Source organism: Gadus chalcogrammus, chromosome 22 (genome assembly GCF_026213295.1).
Source record: "Gadus chalcogrammus isolate NIFS_2021 chromosome 22, NIFS_Gcha_1.0, whole genome shotgun sequence".
NCBI lineage: Eukaryota > Metazoa > Chordata > Actinopteri > Gadiformes > Gadidae > Gadus > Gadus chalcogrammus.
The window spans coordinates 146256-173779 of NC_079433.1; the positions used below are offsets into that span (position 1 = coordinate 146256).

Sequence of the window (27524 nt, forward strand, 5' to 3'; positions counted from 1 at the left end):
TATAGAAAATAGGAAAAGTTTGGAGAAAGTAATTTATCGTCCCTATTCGTCACTATCAACAAGTTAATCGCTCGTTTCTCAGAGTTTAAGCGACATTTGCGCAGAGATGAATCCGAGCCCGAGCAGGAACGAAACGGAGACCGCAGGTAAAATAAAGTGCTGATTCACACATTAATATTAATGTTAATAGTATAAAGTGTGTAGCAGGGTCCGTTCCATGGCTGTGGTTAGTGGTAAGGCTACAGCCTTTAAAGGCAGCCTATACTGTAGGCTGGGAGGATGACGATGGGATTAAGACACGTTTTGAACACTAGCCCTGACCAGTTACAGCACGAAATGGTTCAATATCCTTTACACCAGTTATTTAATTTCCTATAGAATAAAAAAATTAAGCCAATGTAAATATACCTAATTAATCGGACTAAGATCCTCTTTATATACTGTCTCTGTGTCTATCCCCTTACTGCTCTTTAAAGACTGGTCTCTACTGTTTAAACCCCTACCTGCTCCTTAATGACCTGTCTCTGTACTGTCTAACCCCTACCTGCTCCCTAATGACCCGTCTCTGTACTGTCTAACCCCTACCTGCTCCTCAATGACCTGTCTCTGTACTGTCTAACCCCTACCTGCTCCTTAATGACCTGTCTCTGTACTGTCTAACCCCTACCTGCTCCTTAATGACCTGTCTCTGTACTGTCTAACCCCTACCTGCTCCTTAATGACCTGTCTCTGTACTGTCTAAACCCTACCTGCTCCTCAATGACCTGTCTCTGAACTGTCTAACCCCTACCTGCTCCTTAAGGACCTGTCTCTGTACTGTCTAACCCCTACCTGCTCCTTAAGGACCTGTCTCTGTACTGTCTAACCCCTACCTGCTCCTTAATGACCCGTCTCTGTACTGTCTAACCCCTACCTGCTCCTCAATGACCTGTCTCTGTACTGTCTAACCCCTACCTGCTCCTTAATGACCTGTCTCTGTACTGTCTAACCCCTACCTGCTCCTTAAGGACCTGTCTCTGTACTGTCTAACCCCTACCTGCTCCTTAATGACCTGTCTCTGTACTGTCTAACCCCTACCTGCTCCTTAAGGACCTCTCTTTATACCACCAGAGGTAATACTTGTGTTAAGTTGAACAGTAGTACAACTCCTCCATATTGGAGCTCACTTTACCCTCCTCAGGTGGAGGAGGAGGAGGAGGAGGAGGAGGAGGAGGCGGAGGAGGGAGTCTGTACCTGGACGCCTATGAGGTTCCCTTCAGCCTGGAGGAGAACATGCAGCGTGCACCCTGCTACCACGCCCCGCCCCACCTCATCGACGGTGAGCTGACCGCATAGCCGACCAACTACTAACTAAACTAAACTAAACAGTAACTAAACAGTAACTAAAGCTTAAGTTACTCTGAGCGCATCAGGAGCTGACAGTCCAGCTTACTAAACTAAACTAAACTAAACTAAACTAAACTAAACTAAACTAAACCAAACCAAAGCTTTAGTTACTCTGAGCTGACAGTACAGCCTACTAAACTAAACTTAGCTAAACTAAACCAAAGCTTTAGTTACTCTGAGCTGACAGTACTTTAGTAACTATAGCTTTACGGTATAGCATAAAGCTTTATTTACGCATCATTATTTTATGGATTATATAACATGTATTATGTTATGAGACTAGATCAGATGAGGTTATAGTGGTGGGTTTAGAAGTCAGATTAACCGTAGTGAAGCAGGGCTGAAGACTAACCAGTGGTGTAAAGACAGGGGTAGAGTCTGACTGGAGCACTAACCCTGATCCTAACGGGGGGGGGGGGGGGGGTGTAGAGTCTGACCTCAGAACTACATAGTCCTCCCCATCCTCTATGGAACCAGTTGTGAGCGCAGTCCATCCAGTAACACCGGACCGCACAGGGTTAGGGTTACATGATGTTCGTAGAACCCACTAACCATCACCAGGTTAACCCATCCCCCGCACACCACAGAGACCGCTAGGGTCAAAGAGTTAGAAGCTGGAGTTAGGGTCACCGTTGATGTTTCCTGTCCCCCCCCGGCTCCAGAGGGCCTGGTCTCGGAGGCTCCGCCCCCCTACAGCTCCTTCATGCTGATCTCTAACCTGCGCACCCACCTCTACGTGTCCCTGGAGAAGAACGCCTGGCAGCAGAGGCGCATCGAGGAGCTGGAGGAGGAGAGGAACTTCCTGCGCTGCCAGCTGGACCGCTTCATCGTCAGCATGCGCTCCTACGAAGGTCTGCTGGTTATAGCTGCACTATGCTACCACCGCTAGGCTACCACCGCTAGGCTACCGCCGCTAGGCTACCAGCGCTAGAAAACCAGCGCTAGGCTACCACCGCTAGGCTACTACCGCTAGGCTACCACCGCTAGGCTACCACTGCTAGGAGGAGGAGGAGGAGGAGGAGGAGGAGGAGCAGGAAGAGAAGGAGGATGAGGAGGAGGAGGAGGAGCAGGAAGAGGAGGAGGAGGAGGATGAGCAGGAAGAGAAGGAGGGGGAGGGAGAGGAGGAGGAGGAGGATGAGCAGGAAGAGGAGGAGGGAGAGGATGAGCAGGAAGAGGAGGAGGAGGGGGAGGGAGAGGAGGAGGAGGAGCAGGAGCAGGAAGAGGAGGAGGAGGAGCAGGAAGAGGAGGAGGGCAGAGGGGCGTCGCTATATTTAGTTGTACAGAGGACGCATGGCCGCCCCTGTCACCTCAACTCAACTTTATAAGTTCAGTCCTGGATCACAGAAACACAAATAACCCAGTGGGGGGGAGAGGAAGGGGAGAGGGGAGCGGGAGAGAGAGAGAGAGGAGGGAGAGGAGGAGGAGGAGGAGGAGAGAGGAGGAGGAGGAGGAGGAGGAGGAGGAGGGGGAGGGGGAGGGGGAGGAGGAGGGATCTGTTCAGGACAGGGTGACCGGACAGACGCAGGACTGTCCCCACGGGCTCATACTAGAACGGACTGCTCAGAGGTTCTCCTGTCTCCTCTCTCCCCCATACTCTCCCCTCTCTCCCCCAAACTCTGACCTCTCTCCCCCCTACTCTCTCCTCTCTCCATTCTCCTCTCGCCTCTCTCTTCTCTCCCCCCTACTCTGACCTCTCTCCCCCCTACTCACTCCTCTCTCCCCCCTACTCTCTCCTCTCTCTCCCCTACTCTGACCTCTCTCTCCCCCCCTACTCTCTCCTCTCTCCCCCCTACTCTCTCCTCTCTCCCCCCTACTCTCTCCTCTCTCTCCCCTACTCTGACCTCTCTCCCCCTACTCTCTCCTCTCTCCACCCTACTCTGACCTCTCTCCCCCCTACTCTCTCCTCTCTCTCCCCTACTCTGACCTCTCTCCCCCCCTACTCTCTCTTCTCTCCCCCCTACTCTGACCTCTCTCCCCCCTACTCACTCCTCTCTCCCCCCTACTCTGACCTCTCTCCCCCCTACTCGGACCTCTCTCCCCCCTACTCTGACCTCTCTCCCCCCTACTCTCTCCTCCCCCCCCCCCTACTCTCTCCTCTCTCTCCCCTACTCTGACCTCTCTCCCCCCTACTCTCTCCTCTCTCCCCCCTACTCTCTCCTCTCTCTCCCCTACTCTGACCTCTCTCCCCCCTACTCTCTCCTCTCTCTCCCCTACTCTCTCCTCTCTCCCCCCTACTCTCTCCTCTCTCCCCCCCCTTCCCCCCCAGCAGACTGGGCAGGTGACCTCCAGCGGGGAGTGAAGGCCCAGCCCGCGTCCTCCCCCCACCCCCCCCTCCCCCATGACCACCCGCTCTGGCATGGCCCTCCGGCGCCTCCAGAGCCAGGGCCCGGGCCCCAGGCCCCGCCGCCCCCCCTCCGTGCCCGGTGAGACCCCCGAGCACCTCAACACCACTGCTCAAAACAGGGAGCCCCCATATTAACATCAGGGAGCCCCCATGTTAATATCAGGGTGCCCCCATGTTAACATCAGGGTGCCCCATGTTAATATCAGGGTGCCCCCATGTTAACATCAGGGTGCCCCATGTTAATATCAGGGTGCCCCATGTTAATATCAGGGTGCCCCCATGTTAACATCAGGGTGCCCCCATGTTAACATCAGGTTGACCCCATGTTAACATCAGGGTGCCCCCATGTTAATATCAGGGTGCCCCCATGTTAATATCAGGGTGACCCATGTTAATATCAGGGTGACCCATGTTAATATCAGGGTGACCCCATGTTAACATCAGGGTGACCCATGTTAATATCAGGGTGACCCCATGTTATTCCTACTGGATCACACATAGTCCACTTTCCCCTGAGCCATGAAGCCCGACCTTGTTAGTCCCACTGCCTTTAGCCTGAAAAGACCAGCAGGAAGTCCCGCCTCCAGCTAACAGGTAACACGTAGATCTTTACATCCTAGACCAGCAGGAAGTCCCGCCTCCAGCTAACAGGAAACACATGGACCTTTACATTGTAGACCAGCAGGAAGTCCTGCCTCCAGCTAGCAGGAAACAGAAGGACCTTTACATTGTAGACCAGCAGGAAGTCCCGGCTCCAGCTAGCAGGAAACACAAGGACCTTTATATCTTTGGCCAGCATGAAGTCCCGCCTCCAGCTCACTTCCTCCTCTTGTGTCCACAGTGAAGCAGGAGTTCCACCTGGAGGAGGAGAAGTTCTACACGGATGAGGAGTATGTGGAGGAGGCGGAGGTTGAAAGCGAGGAGGAGGAGGAGGAGGAGAAGAGGAAGGGGGGCCGTGGGGGGCGGGCCTGTGGGGAGCCCAGGATGAAGATGAGGCGGGTCTTCAGGATCACCCACGGCCGGGAGCGCCAGAGAGGTACGGCCTGCTAGAACCTTCTGGGTCTGGAGAACCTTCTAGAACCTTCTGGGTCTGGAGAACCTTCTAGAAGCTTCTGGGTCTGGAGGACCTTCTAGAACCTCCTGGGTCTGGAGGACCTTCTAGAACCTTCTGGGTCTGGAGAACCTTCTAGAACCTTCTGGGTCTGGAGAACCTTCTAGAAGCTTCTGGGTCTGGAGGACCTTCTAGAACCTTCTGGGTCTGGAGAACCTTCTAGAACCTTCTGGGTCTGGAGAACCTTCTAGAACCTTCTGGGTCTGGAGGACCTTCTAGAACCTCCTGGGTCTGGAGGACCTTCTAGAACCTTCTGGGTCCGGAGAACCTTCTACAATAACGCTCTAAAACGCGATGGAACCTCTCTCTCTGTCTCTCCCTCCTCTCGGTCTCCTCCCCCTGTCTCCCCCCTCCCTCCGTCTCTCCCTCCCCCCCCGCCTCCCTCTCTTCCCCCCTTCCACTCCCCCCCTGTCTCCCTCCTTCTCCCTCCCACTCTCCCCGCCCTGCCTTCCCCCCTCCGTCTCCCTCCCTCTCTCCCCCCGTCTTCCCCCCTCCGTCTCCCTCCCTCCCTCCCCCCCCCCCTGCCTCCCTCCCCCCGTCTCCCTCTTTCCCTCTGTCTTCCCCCCTCCGTCTCCCTCCGTCCCTCCCCCCTGCCTCCCTCCCCCCCTGTCTTCCACCCTCCCACTCCCCCCCCCGTCTCCCTCTTTCCCCCTGTCATCCCCCCTCCCTCTCCCTCCCCCCCCTCGTCTCCCTCTTCCCCCCTCCCTCTCCCTCCCCCCGTCTCCCTCCCTCCTTCCCTCCCCCCTCCCGCTCCACCCTAGTGAAGGATGCTGATGGGGTTCTGATGCGCTACAAGAAGATCCTGACTACGTACCAGAAGGTGCGGAGCATGTCACGGGCGTTCCAGATCCACGGGGTGGACCGGAACACCATGGCCTCCACCTCGCCGGTCGCAGAGCTGCTGCTGGTCGCCCCCGAGAAGGTAGGGGCTCACCTAGCTTAAGCTTCATCTAAATTAGGGCTCAACTAGTTTAAGCTTCATCTAAATTAGGGCTCACCTATCTTAAGCTTCATCTAAATTAGGGCTCACCTAGCTTAGGCTTCATCCAAGTTGGGCCTCACCTAGTTTAGGCTTCATCTAAATTAGGGCTCATCTAAATTAGGGATTATCTCATTTAAGCTTCATCTAATTTGAGTTTCATCTAAATTAGGGCTCCTCTAAATTAGGGCTCACCTAGTTTAAGCTTAATCTAAATTAGGGCTTACCTAGTTTAAATTGAATTGAAATTAGGGCTCACCTAATTTAAGCTTCATCTAATTTAGGACTCATCTAAATTAGGGCTCATCTGGCTTAAGGTTCATTGCTAAATTAGGGCTCATTGATAAATTGTTAAGCCTAACATTACGTTGCAAAAACATTTGAAAAAAATCGCAAAGGTCTTTAAGCTTATTTTTTTTGCATTTAAATGATCTATAAAATGCAATACGGCACAAAATATTTCTGACAACGTTTAAATAACTTCACTTGTGTGAAGCAATGTGTATTGTTTTCCATCCGACATTTTGTAACACACCGAGCCGCGTGTTTACGTAGAGGATTGTGGGTATTTTTGATTGTTCAGGATCCAGCGATGTATCCTTGGAAATTCTCGGAATTCTCAAAAACAAAGGGTATGAATTTCCGAGCGTTCTCGTCATTGGAACAGTGCTTGTCTGAGTTTCTGACTTGGTTTCCTTAAAGGTCCCATGACATGCCACCAGGTGTGAGTGTGATTAGCCTTACAAGCTGTTTTGAAAAATCTGCCCCTTATGACATCACAAGTGGGCGTGTCCACCTAGATGTGCGATGTCTTTTTGTCTTTTTAAATGTTAATGTACAGGAAGTAGATCTCAGTGGAGTTTGATCCAGGTTCAGTTTGTCTTTATAAAGGTTAATGTACAGGAAGTAGATCTCAGTGGAGGTTGATCCAGGTTCAGTTTGTCTTTATAAAGATTAATGTACAGGAAGTAGATCTCAGTGGAGGTTGATCCAGGTGGTGTAAATGTTGGTCCCTCTGTCAGATGGCGGAGGTGGGGGAGTTTGAGGCGTCTAAGGAGAAGCTCCTGGACTACGCCCGGCGCTGCTACAAAACCATGGACGAGGCCACTCACACCAAGGTGCAGAGCATGAAGAAGTCCCACGAGCTGCTGCCCATCTCCTACCGCTTCAGGAACTAGCCTCCTCCCGCTTCAGGAACTAGTCTCCTCCCGGTTCAGGAACTAGCCTCCTCCCGCTTCAGGAACTAGCCTCCTCCCGCCTCAGGAGCTAGTCTCTACCACTGCAGAGACTAGTCTGCTGCCAGCTAGCGCTAGCTAGCTCAGGAGTAATTTTGTTGTTGGTTTAACAGATTTTTGTTCAGGAAGAAGTTTTGAGAAACACGTCTTCGTGGTTCAACATCTTAAGAACAAGACTAGAAGGGATTTGAAGACTATGTTATTACATTATTATTTTATAACTCAAGAGTATATTGGTTATTACATTATTATTCTTTTTTTATTTTGGTTCAGGAGTTAACTTACTAGGTTAAAGATTGCAATGACGCTGATAAAATGTGACTAATTTCCTTCCTTCATTTATATATTATTTTATTTATATTATTATTTATATATTATTTATTTCCGTCCGATAGGTACGTGATGGTCAGAGTTCCCTGTCTAGGAATGATTGTTCATTTACTAAGAGATTCCAGCCAATAGTCTTGCTTGTTGTTTGCCTGCCATCTAGTTTGTTTACATCTAGCAAGCGAATGGCTGCTGTTTAGGTTGTCCCTCCCGTTTAAAACAACCAATGAATGATGAAGATTCAGAGTTTTTTTTTCCGTTTGTTTTGTAAAGAGATGCAAAGTACTGGAATATAATGTATCTCAAATGATCGTTTAAGAGGATGACATTTGTGTTTGCTGAAGCCCTTGTTTGGGATCTTTCCCAACCTGTGTACCTTACGTTCTGGGGTTAAGGGATACTGGATATTTGGTCTCAAATCGTAATAACACTGATAAACTGTGATTTACTAATTTCCTTAATCAGTTAATTTAATATTAATAAGTTTCAGCTTTTTCGTGTTAGAGGATATTGAATTAACATAATAAACCCTTTTCTCCCCTTCTGACGTTTCCTAACGTGTTTCCTTTGCGTACTTCAACGCGCCCAGTGCCCAGTGCGGGTCTTCTACTTCAGAACGGTGAGCAGAACGGGGACCTTGCTCAGTGTTCAGCGGCAGCAGAGTCTGCAGGGTCAGTCTGTCTGTCTGACGGCCTCCTAGAGCCACGTCAACGACATCCGAAGGCCGGGTGGTCGCCTTGGAAAAACGCTGCTCAATAGTTATCGCACATGAATGTAGACTCTGCTCAATAGTTATTTACATTTACATTTAGGGCATTTAGCAGGCGCTTTTATCCAAAGCGACTTACAATAAGTACATTTGTCATAAGAAGTGCATCAATATATCGCTTTCGGTACAGAAAGGATGTTCATAGAACCAAGTGCAAGTACTACAATCGCTAGGCTAACCAATTCCCTGTGTTACAGCCATGATAGCAGCTACTACAGTTGCTACACAAGTAAGTACTATGATACAATACAATACAACACAACACAATACAATACAGTGTACAATGGTGGCCAGAAGGGGGTGGGTGGCTATGCAGTGTCGAGGTGGACTCTGAACAGGTGAGTCTGGAGTCTTTTTCGGAAGATAGTGAGCGACTCTGCGGTCCTGAGAGCGGCAGGGAGCTCGTTCCACCACTGAGGTCCCAAAACCGAGAAAAGTTGTGACTTTGCTGAACGGCCTTTGCTAGCTCTTAGAGATGGCGGTACCAGGCGTCCAGCTGAGGTAGTTGAGCGGAGGGATCGAGCTGGGGTGTGTGGCCTTAGCAATGCTTGGAGGTAGGCAGGGGCAGTTCCATCGACTGCCTTGTATGCCAGTACCATCGTCTTAAATTTGATGCGAGCTACTACAGGGAGCCAGTGGAGGTCCCGGAAGAGGGGGGTCACATGGGAGAACTTCGGTAGGTTGAACACGAGGCACGCTGCCGCATTCTGGATGCGCTGCAAAGGTTTAATCGCAGAGGCAGGAAGTCCAGCCAGGAGTGAGTTGCAGTAGTCGAGGCGGGAGATGACCAGTGATTGGACTAGAAGCTGAGCAGCTTCCCTTGTGAGGAAGGGCCGGATTCTGCGGATGTTGTAAAGTGCAAATCTGCAGGATCGGGCCACCGCAGTGATGTTTGCGGTGCAGCATAACTGATTGTCCAATACCACACCGAGGTTTCTGGCAGTTGGAGATGGAGATACAGTGATGTTCTCGAGTTATGGTCACATGAATGTAGACTGCTCAATAGTTATGGTCACATGAATGTAGACTCTGCTCAATAGTTATGGTCACATGAATGTAGACTGCTCAATAGTTATGGTCACATGAATGTGTAGACTGCTCAATAGTGGTCACATGAATGTAGACTGCTCAATAGTTATGGTCCCATGAATTAAGATTCTGCTCAATAGTTATGGTCACATGAATGTAGACTCTGCTCAAGTTATGGTCACATGAATGTAGACTGCTCAATAGTTATGGTCACATGAATGTAGACTGCTCAATAGTTATTGTCCCATGAATTAAGATTCTGCTCAATAGTTATGGTCACATGAATGTATACTCTGCTCAATAGTTATGGTCACATGAATGTAGACTGCTCAATAGTTATGGTCACATGAATGTAGACTGCTCAATAGTTATGGTCACATGAATTAAGATTCTGCTCAATAGTTATGGTCACATGAATGTAGACTGCTCAATAGTTATGGTCACATGAATGTAGACTCTGCTCAATAGTTATGGTCACATGAATGTAGACTGCTCAATAGTTATGGTCACATGAATTAAGATTCTGCTCAATAGTTATGGTCACATGAATGTAGACTGCTCAATAGTTATGGTCACATGAATGTAGATTCTGCTCAATAGACAAACTGCCAGACCAACTGAACTTTTGGATTGAAATTTTCTCAAACGGAAACGAGGCGTGACCTCGGAGCTCTTGGGACAAACTGAAGATCTAATCATGTGTCCACAAGGTCCGGATATATATAATGGGCACTGTTCTGCCCTTCAGGCATTTCATTTGAATTGAATGCTTTAAATTTGTGTTTCATCCAGACTTTTATTTTGACGTTGTATTTTCGAGCTGCACAGGAAGCAGGAAGGAAAATTGTTTAGATCACGTTAGAATGCGCGCGTAGAAAACGTTAGAAACGGCAGGTTGATTGGGAGTGCAGACGGTCACTACCCCAGAGAAAGGCTTCTTGCATGTTGGTTCCCCAGCAGAGGCATCGCTTGTACGTATCGTATCTTTGTTGTGGCTGTGTTGACTCATTTGTATGTTAATTACATGATGTAAAAACGGATTTATAAGGCTAACTAATCGGGAATGTTAACTATGCATGTTAGTTTCAACACGTGGCCTTCAAGATAATTTTAGTTCTAAGAAATGTTAACATTTAGCTTTATTGTGATTTCTATACTTAAGGTATTGTTCAAGGAAACTAGGTGACTTAACTAATTGCAATACTTTGTTGTTTGTTTTCTAGTTTCACTCTCTTTCATCTTTTGATCTCTTGATCTTATCTACATGGATTCAATACAATGTGAAGAATGAAAATAAATCTACAAACAAGAATTCAAGGCATTCTTCATGTTCATGAATAGAAGAGAGTTTAGCTCACTGTCTAGTTGGAGTTAACACACCCCACCGAGGACAGTACAGGCACCATATAACTGTATAATATGGGTACTAATGTGTTAACATGACACAAAATCTAAAAATATTTGTATGAAATTATTATTTCCCTGTGTAGTGAGTGCCTAGCGCCGGTCATTTTAGTGTGAATTTGCTCGTCCAGAAATGCAGTCAATAAGTTCCATTAAAAGAAAAAAATCTGGACCTCACTCATTTCTAAACCCTGGCTACGGCCCTGCGTGTGTCATTCATCGAATCGTTCGACCTGCCTGCTACGAACCCACTAGTTGCCGAGGTCGCCCTCTAGTGGAAAGGAGGAGAACCTACACCCTGATGTGTTTATTCTAATGCACACCGGATATGAACATACGTTTAGGCTGCTGGCCCTTTTCTCTCATTATAGGAGCTCAGCTGTAGGCCTGTATCTCATGTATCTCCTGTATCTCCTATAGCCTGGATGGATATGTATTCAATATACACGGAGTGGAAATAGGCCAGTCGTCTGAGTCATATTCAGTGGGACTTTTAAGATTCCTACGGAAAATACAAATATAACCTACATTTTACAGGATGTAATGTTTATCAGTCTAATATAATCAGCTGCACCTGAGCAGGCAAATGTAGGCTACGACACGTCTAACGATAAATACGCATACGCACATGCATTGTGATTAACTTATTATACATTTCATTGGGATATATTCTAATCAGGATAACTTCATAAGCGACATCTCCGTCGTATATATGAACATATATGTATTTTACTAATAGCCTTCACGGATGAAGTCAGTTTTGGTGAAAATGTGTGAGTATCGATCCGTCAGTAGTTTAGTATTGATCCTTTGCGGACACAATCAGGAGGAGGAATCTAAAACAAAGCGATCACCGACCAGCATCTGTCCACAAACATCTCACCTTTCACCTTTCCCCCGCCGACCAATCACAGCGCGTGTACCCTGGTAGTAGCGGAACTCACTCCCCCAAGCGGGGCTCTGATTGGCGCGTTGTTAGAAGAACTCGCCCTATTGGCCCGACGGTGAAACGGGGGTCGGCGAAAGGAGCCAACAGCGTGGCTCGGGAGGCGGGGCTTTTTTCCATCAGGGAGGAGGAGGAGGAGGAGGAGGTCCTGGCACTGGCAGCCATCTTGGATGTGCGGGCTGATTGTTTAGTGAAAAGAATCGGGAGTAAAGCACATAAAGACCGAAAACAGCCGCAGCTACCGAAGGACCGACACCAGAAGACAAACACACGGACCCGGGCTGACCCAGGTAACCGGTCCGCGGGGCTTCTTCCCAACGGGCTGTCGACACCCCGAGCCGGCGGGGACCTAGGGGGTCCCGGCGGGCGTCTGGGCTCGGGGTCCCGGCGGGAGGGTCTGCATGGAACCCCTCCGACCGTGCGGCGAGGCGGTCCTTCCGGTCGGACCCGGGTGGACCGGGGAGGCGGTGCAGACCGCGGGGTTGGCGCCTGTTCTGCACGCTAAGGGCTCCACTGTTGATCAACACTTGGCGGGGGGGGGGGGGGGGGGGGTCTTTCTCTGGCTAACGCTGTGTTTATCAACCTGGCTTCTCTGACCGCTGAGACGGGTCTGTGGGGTGGTCCCACGACCCAGCACAACCCCGTGGGGGTCTCACCCGGGACCCTGACCCGTCTGGCCCGCCGCGGGGTCACTCTTTTGCGCAAAGTCAAGCGTGTCTGACCCGCCGATGGTTGCGTCGCTGACCACTATGTTGCAGCGTTGTGTTGGTTCCAAAGTTGTGTCCTCATCATAAAAGCATCGGGAGGAGAGCTGCGTGGTAGTAGTAAACACCTGATCCTCGTACTGAGCCGTGTGGAGGTCTACCTCAGAATGCTAGAGCAGCCTGCCTGACCCTCTCTCATGAAGGCATCCTGGTAGGTCGGCATCCGGGTGTTTAAAAGGCCGGCCTCGGACCCGGTCCCGTCCCGGCGGAGGCACCGGGCCGTGACTCTGAGGTGTTGAGAGACTCTCGGTCGTCTCAGTGCCCTGCCTCTCCCTCACCTCCTCCTCGTTTATTGACGGAACCATGTTTACGGATAATAATAATAATGCGTCTGACCGCGGCCATGTGCCAAAATACATTTGGTATTTATGTTGGATGAAGTTAAGAAATGTGTAACCTCACAAGATCCTGACTCCAAATCCACTTGGACCCCCCCCTGAAGGTCTACAGCCTGCCCCCCCAGCCTGCTGAAGGGGTGAATGGAGTGGTTAACAGAGTGATCAATGAGAGGGTGAACCAGGCCTAGAGCAGCGAGGAGTGGTCCGAGGGGATGCGACCTCGTGACAGGCCCTGTCACTCACTCTGTGTTCCCCGCTGAAGGCCCCGGGTCCCCCAGCTGGGGGGGCGGCCCTCCGGTACAGGCTGTCCCAGACCGGTCAGAGTGCGTTATCACAACGGACTGGAGGGCCACAAAGAGTAGAAAACAACGGAGAGATCACGTCGTCGTGCCCCCCCCTCGCCTCCTTCCTCCCCCAGCCTCACTAACCCAGGTCTCCGTGTGTTTCAGTGAAGGCATGAGGACATCAGCCTAGTCATCAGTCATGGCCGATAAACGAAAACTCCAAGGTGAGATGTTGGTGTCCTCTCTACCTCCTCTCCTCCTCTCTACCTCCTCCTCTCCTCCTCCTCTCCTCTCTACTTCCTCCTCTCCTCCTCTTCTCCTCCTCCTCTCCTCTTTCTCTCCTCCTCTCCTCTGACCTCTTCCCGTTGGTCCTGTCTCCACTCCTCTTCTCGTGTGTGTGTGTGTGTGTGTGTGTGTGTGTGTGTGTGTGTGGTGGAGGTCAGTGTGTTGATGTTTTTAACCGTGTCTCCCTCTCTCGCCCGACAGGTGAAATAGATCGATGTTTGAAAAAGGTAGCGGAGGGGGTGGAGCAGTTTGAAGACATCTGGCTGAAGGTACGCGGAGGTCGCGTCGAGGTAAACTCATCCCGTTGCTCAGGGCAACCCCCGTGTGGATGAGAGTACTGCTCTGGTCCCCGCCAGCACTCTGTCATGTTGTGTTGACACCTGTCAGTCAGCGTGTGTTTGATCTAGTGCCCGCTCACTTCCTGTTCCCACACGGCCCTCTGAGGTCCCCTTAACGTGTGTGTGTGTGTGTGTGTGTGTGTGTGTGTGTCTGTGTGTGGCACTTTGATGATGATGTTGGGCTGGAGGTGTGCACAGTGCCGATGTGTACGTGCGCACGTGCTGAATTATCGCACTCCCGTCAGGGCAGCGGCCCCGTACTGCAGGCCGTGTGCGTCTGCTTCTACAAGAGAGCTCCACACACCTTAAAGGCTCTCCAAAGGGCCCCTATGAGTCTGTGTATTAATGACTAACTCTCCAAAGGGCCCCTATGAGTCTGTGTATTAATGACTAACTCTTCAGGGGCCCCTATGAGTCTGTGTATTAATGACTTACTCTCCAAAGGGCCCCTATGAGTCTGTGTATTAATGACTAACTCTTCAGGGGCCCCTATGAGTCTGTGTATTAATGACTAACTCTTCAGGGGCCCCTATGAGTCTGTATTAATGACTAACTCTTCAGGAGCCCCTATGAGTCTGTATTAATGACTAACTCTTCAGGGGCCCCTATGAGTCTGTGTATTAATGACTAACTCTTCAGGGGCCCCTATGAGTCTGTGTATTAATGACTAACTCTTCAGGGGCCCCTATGAGTCTGTGTATTAATGACTAACTCTTCAGGGGCCCCTATGAGTCTGTATTAATGACTAACTCTTCAGGGGCCCCTATGAGTCTGTGTATTAATGACTATCTCTTCAGGGGGCCCTGTGAGTCTGTATTAATGACTAACTCTTCAGGGGGCGCAGTAGGGGCCCTATGAGTCTGTATTGGGGGCCCCTATTGCCGCATTTCCACTGCAAGGTGCGGAACGGATCGGTTCGCAAAGGTGCGGTACGGTTTGCGTTTCCACCGCCAAAAGTGGGCGTGACCCGGACTTAGCTGTACCCGTTTTGGCCTCGTTTTCAGTACTCCTCCTTTGGGGTACTGAAAACGAGACGAGACGCCTGAAAGGGTCCCTGAAATTTGAGCTACACAACCCCTCCGTTGATTGGTCGACAGAATCATCACTTCCGGGCAACGTGGGGTTAAAACAAACAAACATTAGCCTCGAGGTATTATTCTTTACAATTAACATGTCGCGTAAAACGCTTGCTTGGGCGAACAAGGAGGTGGAGACGTTCCTCTGCATTCTTGGGGAGGAAGACGTTGTTTACGATGTTTACCTAGCTGCCGCGGCGATCAACATCCGGCCTACCATAAAGGGTACTGTCGGTGGTGGAAACGCCACCTCGGAACTGAGCTGGGCTATATCGCCCCCTCCCTACCGGACTGAGGCGAACCGAACCGTACCGCACCCTGCAGTGGAAACGCGGCATACGAGTCTGTATTGGGGGCCCACTCTGTCCTTAACAGCACTTCCTACTCTGATTGGGAGGGCCCAGTCTGTGATCTGTGACCAATGGTCCAGATGTTGTTGAGGGTCCCAGTGTCAGCCTTCCTCCCAGTCCTCTGTGGTGCTCTCCCAGTGTCAGCCTTCCTCCCAGTCCGCTGTGGTGGTCTCCCAGTGTCAGCCTTCCTCCCAGTCCGCTGTGGTGGTCTCCCAGTGTCAGCCTTCCTCCCAGTCTGCTGTGGGGCTCTCCCAGTGTCAGCCTTCCTCCCAGTCTGCTGTGGTGGGTGTCCCAGTGTCAGCCTTCCTCCCAGTCCTCTGTGGTGGTCTCCCAGTGTCAGCCTTCCTCCCAGTCCTCTATGGTGGTCTCCCAGTGTCAGCCTTCCTCCCAGTCCGCTGTGGTGGTCTCCCAGTGTCAGCCTTCCTCCCAGTCCTCTGTGGTGCTCTCCCAGTGTCAGCCTTCCTCCCAGTCCGCTGTGGTGGTCTCCCAGTGTCAGCCTTCCTCCCAGTCCGCTGTGGTGGTCTGTGCTGGTGCTCTGCTGACACACACTCTCCCAACAGCTGCACAACGCCGCAAACGCCAACCAGAAGGAGAAATATGAAGCAGACCTCAAGAAGGAGATCAAGAAACTACAGGTGTGTGCGTGTGCATTAATTGCACCTATTAAATATCATTGTGGTCAGCAAAAGATCGTCCAGACAGATCGACAGACAAGCTGTGCTCACAACCATGACGGAACAACGCATGTTTTTGCAGTGCAGGGTTGATTAACTCGTTCTCTCTCGTTTTCTCTCTCAGCGACTGCGGGACCAGATCAAGACGTGGGTCGCATCCAACGAGATCAAAGACAAACGGCAGCTCGTCGAGAACCGCAAACTCATAGAAACGGTGAGTAGAGGACAGACAGACAGACGTGAGGTTCTAAACGCTGAGTGGGGGACAGACAGACAGACAGACAGACGTGAGGTTCTAAACGCTGAGTGGGGGACAGACAGACAGACAGACGTGAGGTTCTAAACGCTGAGTGGGGGACAGACAGACAGACAGACAGACGTGAGGTTCTAAACGCTGAGTGGGGGACAGACAGACAGACAGACAGACAGACGTGAGGTTCTAAACACTGAGTGGGGGACAGACAGACAGACAGACAGACAGACGTGAGGTTCTAAACGCTGAATGGAGGACAGACAGACAGACAGACGTGAGGTTCTAAACGCTGAATGGAGGACAGACAGACAGACGTGAGGTTCTAAACGCTGAGTGGGGGACAGACAGACAGACAGACAGACGTGAGGTTCTAAACGCTGAGTGGGGGACAGACAGACAGACAGACAGACAGACGTGAGGTTCTAAACGCTGAGTGTGGGACAGACAGACAGACAGACAGACATGAGGTTATCTGCTAGGTTGTAAAGTTATTGTTATTATACGGTTATTGTTAAACACCAAACTCTGCTATTAAGTGTTGTCTGAGAATGAATAGTTAATCATTGTCTAACATTTTGTTTGTTAAAGAGTGTTAGAGTTCTGCCACAAAATGAGTTGAACACTGAAACCTTCTGTGTCCCTCAATATGTCCCTCTGTCCCTCTGTCTGTCTGTCCCTCTGTCCGTCTGTCTGTCTGTCTGTCCCTCTGTCTGTCTGTCTGTCTGTCCCTCTGTCTGTCCGTCTGTCTGTCCGTCTGTCCCTCTGTCTGTCCGTCTGTCCGTCTGTCTGTCTGTCTGTCTGTCTGTCTGTCTGTCTGTCTGTCTGTCCCTCTGTTCCTCTGTCTGTCTGTCTGTCTGTCTGTCTGTCTGTCTGTCTGTCTGTCCCTCTGTCCCTCTGTCCCTCTGTCTGTCTGTCTGTCTGTCTGTCTGTCTGTCTGTCTGTCTGTCTGTCTGTCTGTCTGTCTGTCCCTCTGTCCCTCTGTCCGTCTGTCTGTCTGTCTGTCTGTCTGTCTGTCTGTCTGTCTGTCGCTCTCTTCCTGTGGGCTCGTCTGTCTGTCTGTCTGTCTGTCTGTCTGTCCCTCTGTCCGTCTGTCCGTCTGTCCGTCTGTCCGTCTGTCTGTCTGTCTGTCTGTCTGTCTGTCTGTCTGTCTGTCTGTCGCTCTCTTCCTGTGGGCTCGTCTGTCTGTCTGTCTGTCTGTCTGTCTCTTCCTGTGGGCTTGTCTGTCTGTCTGTCTGTCTGTCTGTCTCTTCCTGTTGGCTCGTCTGTCTGTCTGTCTGTCTGTCTGTCTGTCTGTCTGTCTGTCTGTCTGTCTGTCTGTCGCTCTCTTCCTGTGGGCTCGTCTGTCTGTCTGTCTGTCTGTCTGTCTGTCTGTCTGTCTGTCTGTCTGTCTGAGCAGCAGATGGAGCGCTTCAAGGTGGTGGAGCGTGAGACCAAGACGAAGGCCTACTCCAAGGAAGGCCTGGGGCTCGCCCAGAAGGTGGACCCCGCCCAGAAGGAGAAGGAGGAGGTCGGCACCTGGCTGACGGTGAGCCTCGTAGCCTCGTAGCCTCGTAGCCTATTTCAGGGGCGTGGCCAGGGGAGTGGTCAGGAACCGGTGAGCACGCTCACCCCAGCCGGGTACCGAGGATGAACCTTGACCGCTTGTGTCTCTCCTCCTCCTCCTCAGAACACCATCGACACGCTGAACATGCAGGTGGACCAGTACGAGAGCGAGGTGGAGTCGCTCTCCGTCCAGACACGCAAGAAGAAGGGCGAGAAGGAGGTGAGGAAACGCATGAGAGAGGAGGAGCTACGTTCAGCAGAGCCTTTATCCAGAGCCACCTACAATATGAGATCAGCCAGGAGAAGAGAAACATCAATATACCTCTGTGGGTACACTAAGGATGTTCATAGAACCAAGGGCCCAGCACTCACCATCACATCACTAGGTTAGCCCACTAAAGCACTAACCATCACTAGGTTAACCCATTCCCCGTACACAACAGAGACAGCTAGGGTAAGATGCTACACCATGCTAAGTACTGTTTTTAAGTGCCAGGATGTACAACATACAATACGTTTGTACATTAAAGGTCACATGGCATGAAAATGTCACTTTATGAGGTTTTCTAACAATAATATGAGTATCCCTAGCCTGTCTATGGTCCCCCGGTGGCTAGAAATTGCGTTGTAAAACGAGAACAAGGTATCCTGCCCCGCCGTCGAAAAAACAAAGCTCAGAACTTTAGATTTGGAATTGGGGCCAGGTGACCTCCTCTTTCTCTTCTTTGCCCGCCTAGAGAATTTGGCCCCCCAATGAGGTGTGTGTGTGTGTGTGTGTGTGTGTGTGTGTGTGTGTGTGTGTGTGTGTGTGTGTGTGTGTGTGTGTGTGTGTGTGTGTGTGTGTGTGTGTGTGTGTGTGTGTGTGTGTGTGTGTGTGTGCACTGTATAGCATGTGTTGTACTAGGGGTGTACGGTATAAACGGTATAGAAAGTACACCGGTGTGAAATTCGCGTTACGGTATGGATTTTGACGTTACCGGAGTGACCGGTAGACATGTTCTGTGCTACGCGTTAGTGTTCTGTGTAACGCGTTACCAAGTAAAGCACGTTAATACAGTAACGTTACAACTTTTGCATGTAAAATGTAAAGTTACTCGCAACTACTGAATATATGGTAACGAAACATAGTTCCTTTTTCAAATCGGCGCAACGTTACCTTTCCCAGGGACAGACTTGACAGCGATCCCAGGTACGCGTTACATGCCCGCACACACTTCAGCCAAATTGCGCTGCCAAAACTATACGGGGAGGTCTGCAAGCAAGTGGAGAAAGAAATCCACCCCTTCAGAAGCATTTAAATCGAAATTAGAAGATACAATTAACATACCGTGATGTACTACCGTTACCGTCTATGCCTCAAATCATACCATGATCTACATTTTAGTCCATACTGTCGAGCCCTATGTTGTACACTTCTTTGTTGTTTGGATAACCGTTCTGCTGTTGGTGTTATGGCGCGTAACACGCAATACAATAATGCAAGCTTGTGTCAAGCTCCCATTTGGTGAAAAGACTAGACTGGGTGGGGTTCTCTGTCTCTGCTACTTCCACAACGAGACTCGTTGTGCGGGTTAACTCGGCCATGGTTAACTCGGCACTCGGAGAGGGATTTTGGGGAAAGGAACTTTGGCTTTGACTCTGAAGTCCAGATTGAACCGCGCCATGGAGGAGAAAGGGATTGTTGAACCCCCACTACAAGTCTAGTTGTGAAAGTAACGGGAGTCTGCGAACTGCAACCATCCTTTCTCCGTGTCGCGGTTCAGTCTGTGACTTCAGATTGATGTGGAAGAACCAGAGGAGTCGGAGAACCCAACACAGTCGTTTGATATTCTTGATATCTGGAGGCGCACACAGCTTTTTGCCGTGATAATGACTATTATCTATAGTTATCGATATATAATATGCTATTATTTATATAGAGAGCTCCAGGACTCCTGCCGGAGCACCCAGAGTGTTCTAGAATATTTACAGAACACGGCTAAAGGCTGTGTGCACCTCGCCATTGTGATACATCCGCTGTAAACAGAGCGCATGGTACCGTAGTCGCAAGCTGCTCAGGGCCACACCCCCACCCTCCTCCTTAACCCGCCTCTAAAAACGGCACGTCTGTGGAGAGCTCATCGTGGGACTGGCTCGTAGTGGCTGTAATTCTGCACCAAGGCTGAATTTCTTGAACGTGTTCAATTACTGTATTAGGGGCCCACTAACGCCTATGTAGAAGCATCCATAAAGTAGCATGCCATGGGACCTTTAAGTGCCAGAAGTGAGTGAATGAATGAATAAATGAATGAATGAATGAATGAATGAATGAATGAAAACATACTCAAGCAGTCTGGCTTACGACTGAGTTAAGAGAGACTTCTAAACTGCTTTTCCTCTCTCTCTCCCTCTCCTCATAAACACATCACCGCCTCCATCATCATCACCCGTCACCTTCCATGGACCTTAGCCGGTAGCATATGGTTTATACATCTGATACCTGATACTAACTGCCAATGCACGCTGATACGTGCTAACAATTGCTATGCTAACCTAGCATATGGTTTTGAAACCTGATACATGTTACTACCTGCTAATGCACGCTGATACGTGCTAGAAAATGCTATGCTAACCTAGCATATGGTTATACATCTGATACATGTTACTACCTGCTAATGGACGCTGATACGTGCTAATAAATGCTATGCTAACCTAGCATATGGTTTTACACCTGATGCATGTTACTTCCTGCTAATGCACGCTGATACGTGCTAACCCATGCTATGCCAACCTAGCATATGGCTCTACACCTGATGCATGATACTACCTGCTAATAAACGCTGATGCGTGCTAACCCATGCTATGCTAACCTAGCATATGGCTTTACACCTGAAGCATGTTACTACCTGCTACTGCACGCTGATTCGTGCTAACCCATGCTATGCTAAACTAGCATACGGCCTTACACCTGAAGCATGTGACCACCTGCCTCTCCCCTTGCAGCAGCAGGAGCGCATCGAGGAGCTGAAGCAGTTTGTGGAGAAGCACCGCTACCACATCCGCATGCTGGAAACCATCCTGCGCATGCTGGACAACCACTCCATCCAGGTGGACTCCATCCGGAAGATCAAGGTGACCGCCCCCCCAGCACTCCTACCCCCAGGGGTCAGACCCCCGGGCCCCCCAGCACTACCGCCCCCCCCAGGGGTCAGACCCCCGGGCCCCCCAGCACTCCCCCCCCCCCCCCCAGGGGTCAGACCCCCGGGCCCCCCAGCACTCCTTCCCCCTCCCCCCCCAGGGGTCAGACCCCCGGGCCCCCCAGCACTACCCCCCCAGGGGTCAGACCCCCGGGCCCCCCCAGCACTACCCCCCCAGGGGTCAGACCCCCGGGCCCCCCCGCACTCCTCCCCCCCGGGGTCAGACCCCCGGGCCCCCCAGCACTCCTACCCCCCCCCCCCCCCAGGGGTCAGACCCCCGGGCCCCCCAGCACTACCCCCCCAGGGGTCAGACCCCCGGGCCCCCCAGCACTCCTACCCCCAGGGGTCAGACCCCCGGGCCCCCCAGCACTACCGCCCCCACCAGGGGTCAGACCCCCGGGCCCCCCAGCACTACCCCCCCCCCCCCCCACCAGGGGTCAGACCCCCGGGCCCCCCCAGCTCTACCCCCCCCAGGGGTCAGCCCCCCGGGCCCCCCCAGCACTACCCCCCCCCACCAGGGGTCAGACCCCCCCCAGCACTACCCCCCCCAGGGGTCAGACCCCCAGACCCCCCCAGCACTACCCACCCCAGGGGTCAGACCCCCAGACCCCCCCACCGGTCAGACCCCCCGGGCCCCCACAGCACTACCCCCCCAGGGGTCAGACCCCCAGACCCCCCCAGCACTACCCCCCCCAGGGGTCCTCCCCAGCACTATCCCCCCACCGGTCAGACCCCCCGGGCCTCCCCAGCACTATCCCCCCAGGGGTCAGACCCCCGGACCCCCCAGCACTAGGGCTGAACGATTTTAAGAAAAAATTGAAATTGCGATTTTTCTGGTAGAGATTGCGGTTTCGATTTCAACCACGATTTATTTTCTTTAAATCAAGTTTCAGTATAAATTAATATAACCAATGAATTCCATTAAGGTATTGCAATAATGAAAACTGCTGGCAACAGATTTCAAATGCAAGACTGTTTATTCAAGTACCTAAGAAACAACAACCAAAAAAGTCAAATAAAAAGGGAGCCCTCTTTCTTAAGTAAACTTGCTTCAATGGCTCATCAGCATCAAAATAATTGCACTTTTGTAAAAAACAAACAAAAAAAAAATTATATAAAAAAAAAAAAAAAAAAACGCAGCTTTGACGATCCCAAAATCGTAATGCTTGAGATCGCGATTTTCGGTCGAAAACGATAGATCGTTCAGCACTACCCCCCCCAGGGGTCCTCCCCAGCACTATCCCCCCCAGGGGTCAGACCCCCGGACCCCCCCACCGGTCAGACCCCCTCCAGGTCCCAGTCCTCCGGGGGGGGGGGGGGGGGGCTGTAGGTTCTGTGGTGAAGGTTCTAACCTCATGCTCTCCGGTCCTGGAGCTCTAGTGTGAAGGTTCTGTGGTTCTGTGATGAAGGTTCTAACGTGTTCTGAACGGGGTTCTGCAGGACGACGTGGAGTACTACCTGGACTCCTCCCAGGACCCGGACTTTGAGGAGAACGAGTTCCTGTACGACGACCTGGACCTGGACGAGATCCGTGAGTACTGAACCGCAGACAGAACCGCAGACAGAACCGCAGACAGAACCGCAGACAGAACCGCAGACAGAACCGCAGACAGAACCGCAGACAGAACCACAGACAGAACCGCAGACAGAACCGCAGACAGAGAGAACCGCAGACAGAGAGAACCGCAGACAGGGAGAACCGCAGACAGGGAGAACCGCAGACAGAGAGAACCGCAGACAGAGAGAACCGCAGACAGAGAGAACCGCAGACAGAGAGAACCGCAGACAGAGAGAACCGCAGACAGAGAGAACCGCAGACAGAGAGAACCGCAGACAGAGAGAACCGCAGACAGAGAGAACCGCAGACAGAGAGAACCGCAGACAGAGAGAACCGCAGACAGAGAGAACCGCAGACGGAGAACCGCAGACGGAGAACCGCAGACGGAGAACCGCAGACGGAGAGAACCGCAGACGGAGAGAACCGCAGACGGAGAGAACCGCAGACGGAGAGAACCGCAGACGGAGAGAACCGCAGACGGAGAGAACCGCAGACAGAGAGAACCGCAGACAGAGAGAACCGCAGACAGAGAGAACCACAGACAGAGAGAACCACAGACAGAGAGAACCACAGACAGAGAGAACTGCAGACAGTGATGGATAGTGGGTTGGATAGTGTTGATGGAGACCAGGGACTGAAAGCTCTTGTACCCCCCCCCCCCTCCAGCCACCGCCCTGCTGGCCACCTCCCCCCCCGGCACCACCCTGGAGGACGAGATCCTGCAGCACTCGAGCAGCACGCCGACCTCCACCACCTCCTCCTCCCCCACGCCGCCCTCCCCGGCCACCTGCACCACGGTGAGCACAGCCTCCGCCTAGCACACCTGCTAACACATGCTACCTGCTAACACGTGCTACCTGCTAACACATGCTACCTGCTAACACGTGCTACCTGCTAACACATGCTACCTGCTAGCACATGCTACCTGCTAACACATGCTACCTGCTAACGCATGCTACCTGCTAACACATGCTACCTGCTAACACATGCTACCTGCTAACACATGCTACCTGCTAACACATGCTACCTGCTAACACATGCTACGCTCAACAGCTGGTCCATGTTAGTGTCTGCCACTGCACGCTGATACCTGCTAACACATGCTACGCTAAAGTAGCATCTGGTTTAAACATCTGAAACATGTTACTATCTGCTAATGTACGCTGATACGTGCTAAAACATGCTATGCTAGCCTAGCCCACAGAGCTAAAACATGCTAAAACACAGTATTCTTATCGTGTGCTAGCATCCGTGAGGAGTAAAGTAGAGACTCAGTCACCCCAGTACCCCCTCACCCCTGTACTTCCTAACCCCTGTATCCCCTAACCCCTGTACCCCCTAACCCCTGTACCCCCTAACCCCTGTGCCCCCTAACCCCTGTACTGTACCCCCTAACCCCTGTACCCCCTAACCCCTGTACCCCCTAACCTGTGTCCTCCCCCTGCAGGAGAACTCGGAGGACGACAAGAAGAGAGGCCGCTCTACAGACAGCGAGGTCAGCCAGGTGAGGGGGAGGGGGAGGGTGGGTCTACTAGGGGGAGGGGGGGAGGGGGGGGAGGAGAGGAGGGAGAGGAGAGGAGGGGTGAGGGGGAGGGGCTGTGGGAGACTGGGTACTGTACAGTAGTGTGGTGTAGTGTACTGTACAGCAGTGTGGTGTGTTGTGTCCTGAACAGTAGAATGGTGTAGTGTACTGTACAGTAGTGTGGTGTAGTGTACTGTACAGTAGTGTGGTGTGTGTAGTGTACAGTAGTGTGGTGTAGTGTACTGTACAGTAGTGTGGTGTGTGTAGTGTACAGTAGTGTGGTGTAGTGTACTGTACAGTAGTGTGGTGTGTGTGTAGTGTACAGTAGTGTGGTGTAGTGTACTGTACAGTAGTGTGGTGTAGTGTACAGTAGTGTGGTGTAGTGTACTGTACAGTAGTGTGGTGTGTGTGTGTGTGTAGTGTACAGTAGTGTGGTGTAGTGTACTGTACAGTAGTGTGGTGTAGTGTACAGTAGTGTGGTGTAGTGAATAGAATAGAATAATCTTTATTGTCATTGTACAAGACAACGAAATTTTGTTTGGGGAAGTCCTCCTCCAGTTGCACAGTTCTATAAAAACAAAAAAAAAAAAAAATAAATAAATAAATAAATCAGTATCAGCAATATATAAATATATATATATACACACATACACACACATACATACATATATACACATATAAATAAAATACATGTATAAATAAAATGTACTGTGTACTGTACAGTAGTGTGGTGTACTGTACAGTAGTGTGGTGTACTGTACAGTAGTGTGGTGTACTGTACAGTAGTGGTGTACTGTACAGTAGTGTGGTGTAGTGTACTGTACAGTAGTGGTGTACTGTACAGTAGTGGTGTACTGTACAGTAGTGGTGTACTTTACAGTAGTGTGGTGTACTGTACTGTACAGTAGTGTGGTGTAGTGTACTGTACAGTAGTGTGGTGTAGTGGTGTACTGTACAGTAGTGGTGTACTGTACAGTAGTGGTGTACTGTACAGTAGTGGTGTACTGTACAGTAGTGTGGTGTACTGTACAGTAGTGTGGTGTAGTGTACTGTACAGTAGTGTGGTGTAGTGTCCTGTACAGTAGTAGTGTACTGTACAGTAGTGTGGTGTACTGTACAGTAGTGTGGTGTACTGTACAGTAGTGTGGTGTAGTGTAGTGTCCTGTACAGTGGTGTAGTGTAGTGTCCTGTACAGTAGTGTGGTGTAGTGTCCTGTACAGTAGTGGTGTACTTTACAGTAGTGTGGTGTAGTGTACTGTACAGTAGTGTGGTGTAGTGTCCTGTACAGTAGTGTGGTGTAGTGTCCTGTACAGTAGTGGTGTCCTGTACAGTAGTGGTGTCCTGTACAGTAGTGGTGTACTGTACAGTAGTGTGGTGTAGTGTACTGTACAGTAGTGCACTGTACAGTAGTGTGGTGTACTGTACAGTAGTGTGGTGTACTGTACAGTAGTGTGGTGTAGTGTACAGTAGTGTGGTGTAGTGTACAGTAGTGTGGTGTAGTGTACTGTACAGTAGTGTGGTGTAGTGTACTGTACAGTAGTGTAGTGTGGTGTAGTGTAGTGTACAGTAGTGTGGTGTAGTGTACTGTACAGTAGTGTGGTGTAGTGTAGTGTACAGTAGTGTGGTGTAGTGTAGTGTACAGTAGTGTGGTGTAGTGTACTGTAGTGTACTGTACAGTAGTGTGGTGTAGTGTACTGTACAGTAGTGTGGTGTAGTGTACTGTACAGTAGTGTGGTGTACTGTACAGTAGTGGTGTACTGTACAGTAGTGGTGTACTGTACAGTAGTGGTGTACTGTACAGTAGTGTGGTGTAGTGTAGTGTACAGTAGTGTGGTGTAGTGTACAGTAGTGTGGTGTACTGTACAGTAGTGTGGTGTAGTGTACTGTACAGTAGTGTGGTGTAGTGTAGTGTACAGTAGTGTGGTGTAGTGTACTGTAGTGTAGTGTACAGTAGTGTGGTGTAGTGTACTGTAGTGTAGTGTACAGTAGTGTGGTGTAGTGTACTGTACAGTAGTGTGGTGTAGTGTACTGTAGTGTACTGTACAGTAGTGTGGTGTAGTGTACTGTACAGTAGTGTGGTGTCGTGTACTGTACAGTAGTGTAGTGTACTGGTGGGGGAGATGGGGCCCAGCTCCAGGTTCTGGGTTCAATGCCATGCCCAGTCTTTTAACCTTTGACCTGCACATGTGACGGACGTAGTGACATCATCAACTACGGTTTAGGGGAACCCATCTGGTGGGGCGGCCCGGTCCAACCGGTTTGGACCGGTCTGACTCCACTCTGACCTGTAACTCTCTCCCTCTCCTTCCAGTCTCCTGTGAAGAACGGCAACCCGTCCTCCTCGTTCTCCTCGTCCTCCTCGTCCTCCTCGTCCTCGTCCTCCGCCTCGGGCCCCGCCTCCTCCTCGCTGGTCTCCCTGGCGGGGGCCGGGGGGGGCAACACCCTGTTGGGCAGCATGGGCGGCCTTCTGTCCAGCAGCCTGGCCAGCAGCTACAGCAACGCCACGCAGCAGCCGCCCCACCCCTCCACGCAGCAGCACCACCTGCCCAAGAACCCCTCCTCCGCCTCCACCTCCTCCGGCCTCCACCACCCCGGCTCCTCCGCCGCCTCCGCCTCTCCCCCCAACGCCATCACCCAGCCCCAGGCCTCGCCGGCCTCCATGCCCACCAACAGCCTGGGGCTCAGTTTGGGCATGGGCCTGGGGAAGGGCTCCGGGCCGGGCCGCGGCGACGCCAGCAGCCCCGTGTCGTCGGGCGGCATGGCGGGCCTCATCTCGGGCTCCACGCCGGCGCCCTACGCCCAGGCCGCCGCCGCCTCGGGCCCGGTGGGCGGGGGCCTGCTGGGCGGGGTCTCCTCGGCCCCGGGGGCGGCGGGGGGCGGCTGCAGCATCACGGTGGGGGGCCCCACCTCCACCACGGGGGGGCTGCTGGGGACCTCGCCGGGCGGGGGCGGCGGGCTGCTGGGCCTGGGGTCCGGCCCGCTGGGGGGGCAGGCCGGCTCCTCCATGGGGAGCCTGGCCCCCGGGGGCGGCGTGGGGGTCATCGGCAGCGGAGGGGGCGGAGCTGTGGGCAGCGCAGTGGGCGGAGTCACAGGCAGCTCTCTGCTCTCCAATCGACCACCCAGCCGGCAGAAACAGAACGGAGGTACTTTACAATACTTTACATTACACCTACTCTAGAGTACTTTACAATACTTTACCCTACACGTAATACAATACTTTACCCTACACGTAATCTAGAGCACTTTACCCTACACATACTCTAGAGTACTTTACATTAGGGATCGACCGATACCGTTTTTTTAGGACCGATACCGATATTTTTTCATCAGCCTTAGCCGATACGCCGATACCGATTTTCTTGAGCCGATTATTATTATTTATTTTTTTAAAGAAACATTTCTTGAACTTCAATATAAAAAACAATATTTAACAAATAGTAAAAACAGGTGAAGTAGAACAAGTAAGAACAAGTAGATGAACAATTTTTAACAAATATTAAAAACAGGTGAGGTAGAACAAGTAAGAACAAGTAGATGAACAATATTTAACAAATATTAAAAACAGGTGAGGTAGAACAAGTAAAAAAAAAAATCGGCGAAAATCAGCCGCGTATCGGTACCGATACACGTAAAAAACGCGAATATCGGCCGATAATATCGGCCGACCGATATATCGGTCGATCCCTACTTTACATTACACCTACTCTAGAGTACTTTACAATACTTTACATTGCACGTACTCTAGAGTTCTTTACCCTACACGTACTCTAGAGTACTTTACATTACCCCTACTCTAGAGTACTTTAAAATACTTTACCCTACACGTACTAGTCT

General features: G+C 51.2%; 2 protein-coding genes across 3 annotated transcripts in view; both read left to right on the plus strand.

Moving 5' to 3' along the window:
- Positions 1-1225: 1225 nt before the first annotated feature.
- On the plus strand, positions 1226-7920 carry LOC130375521 (coiled-coil domain-containing protein 106-like). The gene is made up of 7 exons (XM_056582491.1): positions 1226-1318; positions 2049-2245; positions 2631-2647; positions 3694-3809; positions 4572-4766; positions 5603-5763; positions 6843-7920. Exons 1-7 carry the CDS (start codon positions 1273-1275, stop codon positions 6996-6998), a joined length of 888 nt encoding a protein of 295 aa, XP_056438466.1. The 5' UTR covers positions 1226-1272; the 3' UTR covers positions 6999-7920.
- A 3745-nt stretch (positions 7921-11665) lies between these two features.
- The window catches only part of cnot3b (CCR4-NOT transcription complex, subunit 3b), a 30871-nt gene continuing 15012 nt past the window's right edge, over positions 11666-27524 (plus strand). Inside the window, exons 1-12 of one of the 2 annotated variants that reach the window (XM_056582487.1) lie at positions 11666-11820; positions 13082-13140; positions 13403-13470; positions 15526-15600; positions 15764-15853; positions 17289-17417; positions 17559-17654; positions 20417-20545; positions 22051-22141; positions 22835-22965; positions 23616-23672; positions 26002-26833. In XM_056582487.1, the coding sequence (XP_056438462.1) occupies positions 13116-13140; positions 13403-13470; positions 15526-15600; positions 15764-15853; positions 17289-17417; positions 17559-17654; positions 20417-20545; positions 22051-22141; positions 22835-22965; positions 23616-23672; positions 26002-26833 (1723 nt within the window). In that variant the 5' untranslated portion in view covers positions 11666-11820; positions 13082-13115. Of the gene's footprint in view, positions 11821-13081; positions 13141-13402; positions 13471-15525; positions 15601-15763; positions 15854-17288; positions 17418-17558; positions 17655-19905; positions 20546-22050; positions 22142-22834; positions 22966-23615; positions 23673-26001; positions 26834-27524 lie in introns of those variants that run through there. The other variant, XM_056582486.1, reaches the window with a different exon arrangement.

Coding starts and splice junctions, on each gene's coding strand:
- LOC130375521 (XM_056582491.1), top strand. CDS start 1,273: ATGCAGCGTGCACCCTGCTACCACGCCCCGCCCCACCTCATCGACG. Junction 1,319..2,048: donor CCCGCCCCACCTCATCGACG/GTGAGCTGACCG, acceptor CCCCGGCTCCAG/AGGGCCTGGTCTCGGAGGCT. Junction 5,764..6,842: donor TGCTGGTCGCCCCCGAGAAG/GTAGGGGCTCAC, acceptor TCCCTCTGTCAG/ATGGCGGAGGTGGGGGAGTT.